The sequence below is a fragment of the Saccostrea cucullata genome, unplaced genomic scaffold, assembly GCF_032062105.1.
Source record: "Saccostrea cucullata isolate Sc308-1 unplaced genomic scaffold, CSIRO_AGI_Scuc_v1 ctg21266, whole genome shotgun sequence".
Lineage (NCBI taxonomy): Eukaryota > Metazoa > Mollusca > Bivalvia > Ostreida > Ostreidae > Saccostrea > Saccostrea cuccullata.
The window spans coordinates 1-6,339 of NW_026935300.1; the positions used below are offsets into that span (position 1 = coordinate 1).

General features: G+C 34.3%; 1 protein-coding gene across 1 annotated transcript; it reads left to right on the top strand.

The window, feature by feature from the left end:
- Positions 1-276: 276 nt before the first annotated feature.
- Positions 277-6,324, top strand: LOC134242459 (coiled-coil domain-containing protein 78-like; the record flags this gene model as incomplete). The annotated part of the gene is made up of 6 exons (XM_062724547.1): positions 277-402; positions 539-735; positions 4,983-5,157; positions 5,383-5,417; positions 5,554-5,727; positions 6,214-6,324. Coding segments are annotated over 6 exons (810 nt in total), but the record flags the coding sequence as incomplete, so codon positions are not given.
- Positions 6,325-6,339: the final 15 nt, after the last annotated feature.

Here is a 6,339-nt window from a genome sequence, read left to right on the forward strand (position 1 = left end):
GGCATTGCCATATGTGCATGAAGCATATTTATGATCTATTCAGTTACCAAATAGTATGCTTATAATAGCTTCTCCAAAGTACATGTTATGGATAATACAGTAATACTATGCAGAAGAAATGTTAGTAAAAAAGAATTTTTTGATTAAAGTTTTCTTCTTAAGGATCAAGACTATGCAAGCCTCACCAGATACTACCAAACATTCACGAGTTAATGTTCACCTTTACATTCCTCCAAAATAAAAGCAGTTATAATATTTGTGATAATTTTCTATCAGGCTTTAATTGTGGCTCGTGGGGAGAAGGAACAGTTAGAACTGCAGCTCAACAGACTGCAGCACAAGGTCAAGGACCTCGGTGAGGACTATAGAGGGCGCCTCATCAAATACGTGGAGGATATTGCCGTAAGACTATAATATTTAACATAATTCGACAAAAAACAGCCAAGATATTTAGAACTTTTCCTCAAGATTTGTTTGAACCTTATGATTTAACAGTGTTTTATGTATTAAAGACAAAATAATTTGCTTTTGTTGGAAGGAATTTGTGGATAAGAACAATGCAGGACCTGATGGTCGCAGTTCAGGTAGAATGAGGGACTATGTAGAAAACATGCACAAGGACATTTCTCGATCACACAAGGAGCGTGAGGAACAGCTCAGTTTGGCCGCTCAGCAGTATCGAGAGAGCAAGCGGAGTCTGCTGCATAAATACGAAGAGCTGCTCATACATTACAGGTATGTTATATATAAAACTGTAGAATCATCATTAGCGGGGGGGGGGGGGGGGGGGGGGGGAAGGTTTGTAGATCAACCTCATTACCCAGTACATTCCCAGGAACAAAAACTTTGTCAATGTGTTGGTACCAGGTACATTAAATCTTCTCTAAATAAGAGTATTCCCACAAGAATCAGTTAATTTGATTGGCAGTGAACATTGAAAGCCAGAATAATAAAGTGCCCCGCCACAGCATGATACGCCCGTCAAATATTGTTCAATAATCATAAATTGGTTAGGATGCAAGAAAATCAGGTAGCCTTGATTAACAGATTGACACAGATTTCAATTATCTATTTTCCATTTCTTATTATACATCTCTAAGAGACTTACAGTGTAGGGATTGATTATAACAAATAATACTAGTGAGACATGACTGCAATTTGTCGCAAATATATAAAATTTGAAATATAATGTTTTTTTTTTAAATTAACACATGTATAATTAGTTTTAATCATATTGTACAATACTAATTTAGTTTTAATCATGCATACACTAAAACATCAATTTGTTTTAATTAATTACACCAATTGAAAGATCTTTATCTGGACTAGCTATCAAGAACTCTTAATTAACACAACAACTATGAGGCCATTTCTTTTTACCCAACTCCCAAGAGATAAATTAAGATAACTAGATTAAGATAACCAGATCTAGAGATGCTCTTAGCTCCTGACAATAAACTCATTAATTTCTCTCTAATTTGACATGCAAATTTCTGCTATCAAAATTCTTCTTGACCAGTGCTTGATAATTAAGCCCATGGGACAAACTGAATTCCTCTCAAAGCATAAACATTTGTTACAGATTGCTGTAAAGTATATAATGAAAAAATAAGTTTTTACTTAATTTAACGTTTTTTAAAAAGTTAGGATACAACTATATTTTTACATTTTTTAGGATTATGAAATTTAGAATTTAATAGACATAGTTTTTTTTAAAAAATTCATTTTAATTATAGGTCACAGTGACCTTGAAATAGGTCGTGACACACCTTCTACTTTAGATGTATACTTTTGCCAAGTTTGAAAGCTCTAGGTCTAATAGTTTTCTAGTTATGAGCCGGACAGGATTTTTCCATATTTTGCTATAGCATCTTTGTTGCAAATAAATAAAAATTGAAATGTCATTTTTTTTTTCAAATTAACACATATATAATTAGTTTTAATCATATTATACAATACTAATTTAGTTTTAATCATACACTAAAACATCAATTTGTTTTAATTTCATTACACCTATTGAAAGATCTTTATCTGGACTAGCCATCAAGAACTCTTAATTAGCACAAGCAACTATGAGGCCATTTCTTTTTGCCCACCTCCCAAGAGATAAATTAAGATAGCATCTGCATCAGATCTAGAGATGCTCTTAGCTCCTGACAATAAACTCATTAATTTCTCTCTAATTTGACATGCAAATTTCTGCTTTCAAAATTCTTCTTGACCAGTGCTTGATAATTAAGCCCATGGGACAAACTGAATTCCTCTCAAAGCATAAACATTTGTTACAGATTGCTGTAAAGTATATAATGAAAAAACAAGTTTTTACTTAATTTAATGGTTTTTAATAAGCATATAACTATATTTTTACAATTTTTAGGATTATGAAATTTAGAATTTAAAAGACTTAGTTTTTTTTAAAAATTCACTATAATTAAAGGTCACAGTGACCTTGAAATAGGCCGCGACACACCTTCTACTTTAGATGTATACTTTTGCCAAGTTTGAAAGCTCTAGGTCTAATAGTTTTCTAGTTATGAGCCGGACAGGATTTTTCCATATTTGGCTATAGCATCTTTATTAAAGGTCAGAGCGACCTACTTTTTGTGCGCGATACACCGTCTACCCAAGAAGTATAAGTTGACAAAGTTTGATAATCCTAGGCCTAATAGTATTCAAGTTATGAGCCGGACAGGAATGGACAGACGGACAGACGGACGGACGGACACGAAGCCTATAACATAATACGTCCCGTCTTAAGACGGGCGTATAAAAATGATTCCATAGCACATAATTGTAGTTTATCATAAACAAGCAGGAGCTATGCTTTACAAATGAATGATAAAATGTGGAATTTTTGATGAGGGACCACTGCTCGGGAGTTTGTGGTCACCTTTATCCACGAGATTACATACCTACAAATGATATTTTTATCAAAGCACCAGTTCATGGAAACTAATTTATGGGCTTAACCCACGAAATGACGTCCCTACAAACAAGAAAATTTTTTATGTACCCCCTGATACTTAATTCCCCATTTTCAAAAGGTGAGTTATTTCCCCTGAAGGGAACTCTTTTACTGTGTTTAATACGCATGCGCTATAAATAAAGTCACTTCCGCGGACGTTCTTGATGTAAACATGTTCATGGTGTAATGCCTCTGTCATATGGAAAAATGTTATTGTGTTTGTGAATAAAAAGAAATCGTAACTGATTCGTATTTTTTTTAATTGCCCACTCATAGTCTCTTTCTGGATTTGTATTAATCTGTATAGTACTATAATAAGGTGCTGTGTGACCCTCCCCCCTTACAAAAAAAAAAAAATCGAAACAAATTACTGATAAAATGCTGATACATATTCGAATAGGCCTATTTAAAAAAAAACAAAAGCTAATTTTCGGTAGTGGATGTTCTGCAGACGGATCATCATTATTTACAAAATGTGCGGAACAAATTTTTAGTTATAAAGTTTTCAAGAATTAATCTAGCCTGCTGCAGCCATATTTTCTTTGTATCTCTAGGAATTTTTTGGAGACTGATGACGTGTCCATCTACAGTTTTATCTCTGACATTGCTGCATATACAGCAGTAGTTCGTCTTCCGCGACCGATACCAAGAAACTGCGTTTTTGCTCGATTTTATGTCATAACATAGAACTTTTACTTACAAGAACACATTTGGTGACAATTAAAGGCCTATTTCATTTGAATTAACAGTGTTTCCAGATTTTTTTATATGTAAAATAATTGATTCATTGTATAGTATTAAAAGTTTGAATGGAATTCTAAATGAATAATTTAATCTCATGTGCTCATGTAACGAAGAAAGACTAATTAAAATAGCATCGACCTGAATTCGTGTTACATATGTCGTATAAAGTCTAAGCTGCATTTAATCAAAGTTTTAGTGTAGGATCTAAGCATATCTTGTATCTTGTACATGTATATTCCCGAGTAAAATACACATTTTGTTTTAGATCAGAGAATTGAGAGCAGAAACACGAAATTGATACAATAATTTCCTAGCGTATTTCTCGTTAATTAACGGAAAACATTCTTTTCTCTTGTTTTATTTATTTTTTTAAAGTGTGTAAAAGAGAGAGAGAGAGAGAGAGAGAGAGAGAGAGAGAGAGAGAGAGAGAGAGACCCCGTGTAACTGACATACATGTACATCTGTGAAAAAATATATGTACAGTAATTTTATTGAATTCAAAATCAATAATTCTATTAATTTTTAATTTTCACAACTGTGGTTCATATTCAACTGTTCAACCCATTCACAAATCCTCTGTACCTTTACGCACGGGGGGGGGGGGGGGGGGGGGGTCAAGGGGCTTAGCCCCAGCCCCACTTTTTCCCAATATATTACTTTTTCTATTGAAAATTTTCATTGATAGACAGGTTCCCACCCCCCCCCCCCACCCCACACACACAGTTTATACTACGGTAAAGTTATATAAGGGAAATGTAGTATTGTATGCCAAGGAACTGGTACTGAAATAAGTAGCTTTTCAACTTTGGGCAAGGTTTTTCTTCGCTTGTCAACTTTTCCAGGTAAGAAAAAAAATATTTCTTTGGCTACCCCCCCCCTTTTAAAGACGATGCTACATGCCTGGCTAATTCGTATAGCTTTCTAGAAAGGGGGGGGGGCTAACAGACCCTTTTTAAAATAATTTATTATCTAAAAAAAATGCAAACCATTTCCTTCTTTTAAAATTTTTAAATACAGCGTGTAAGTTGATCACTATTTTGTTGAATTATCGTATTGCGTAGTCCGCGGAAGTTAGGCTAGTGTAGAAGAGTTCCGATTTTGAGGGGAGATAACTCACTTTTGAAAATGGGGATGATCCCACAAATTCAAATATTGATGTGCATTATTAAAATGTTATAAATTGAATATATATTATATAACAGATGAGGTTTCACAACCCACTTCTTTACAAGATACCTGAGTAGCTTTTAAAGGACAAAACTTGACATTATAGGAACCTACGACTTCAGTGTGAAGAGAGAGGTTTGGACGACATTGACATGGGACCTGATGAGACAGAGCTGAAACTGTCAGACTCAGAAATCAACTCCTCCAACCTCCGAGAAATCACCCGCCTCAAAGGAGAGGTCAACAAACTCAAACAGACCGTACAGAACTACAAAAACAAGGTCAAGGTTAATTACTACCAGTAATTATGTGTTTTTTGCAGGACTATTTCTGAAGGAGAAAGGTTGTAACTACATGTATTGTTTTATAAGCAGTGAAACTTTTCTCATTTCGAAACTTGAAAAGCTTCAGCTTTATACAGTACTGTCACAGTGTTGTCATGAGAGAAATTGCAAAAAGATTTTAAAATTTCATCATATTTCATGCTTTACTTTTTCATATTTTAGTATGGAGTGTCAGATGATGAGGACTCATTTATGAGGTAAAACGTTAAGAGGTCTTCTCTGACTTTGAAAAATGATTTCCTCAACTAATAGCTTGCTCCTTTATAAAATCATTGCATACATATGTATTTTCTTTGTATAAAATCATTATATACCTGAACAAATTTTATTCAGACCCGGAGAAAAGCCTGCCGAGACATGGGCTACATTACGCAAACAGTTACGAGAGTACACACTAAATACACAAAAGGATCTGGAGGAAGAGAGGGCCAAGCTAATGAGTGAAAACATAGTACTGAAAGAACAGCTTAAGGAAAGTCAGGACTACATAGATCACCATCTTGTCAGGTAATTGTGCATAACATACAATGTCATGTATGTATAAGGAAAGGGTATCATCTATAGGATGAAATTGCAACTGAATGCCTGAACCCTTACTAAGATTTCTTGTCAACACTAAACAATTGTCCATCTGTTTGAGTGTCTAATGTGCATTTTTCATGCATGCTGCTCCTTAGTTAATTGTGAACATATAGTAATATACTTGAGCAAGTAGAATACAAAACTTGGGTAAAGAGGGATAACATTGTGAAGGAAAGATTTTTTTTTTCTTTCCTATAGTGTACATTCAGATTTTATTTTAAAATCTGGCAAAACTTAAGACATTTTTGGATGACCACAATAACTTCTTTTAAAAGCATGAGAACTGAAGATGAAAAACCACCTCTTTTTTAAGCCTTATTTATTTTCGTAGTGAAAAAATCTGGGGTTTTTTCAACTAGTATTACAGAAGTTGAGGTTACCGTTTAATCCTCCATACTTTTTACATTGTAGGTATAAACAAGAGATTGTAAAGTTAAGGAAAATGCTTGGCTACGATACAGATGGTACACCAGTGCCAGGTGTCCATGCCTACAGGAAAGGCAGGAGAAAGTAGGCTGCAGGGAAAATTTCCAAGGG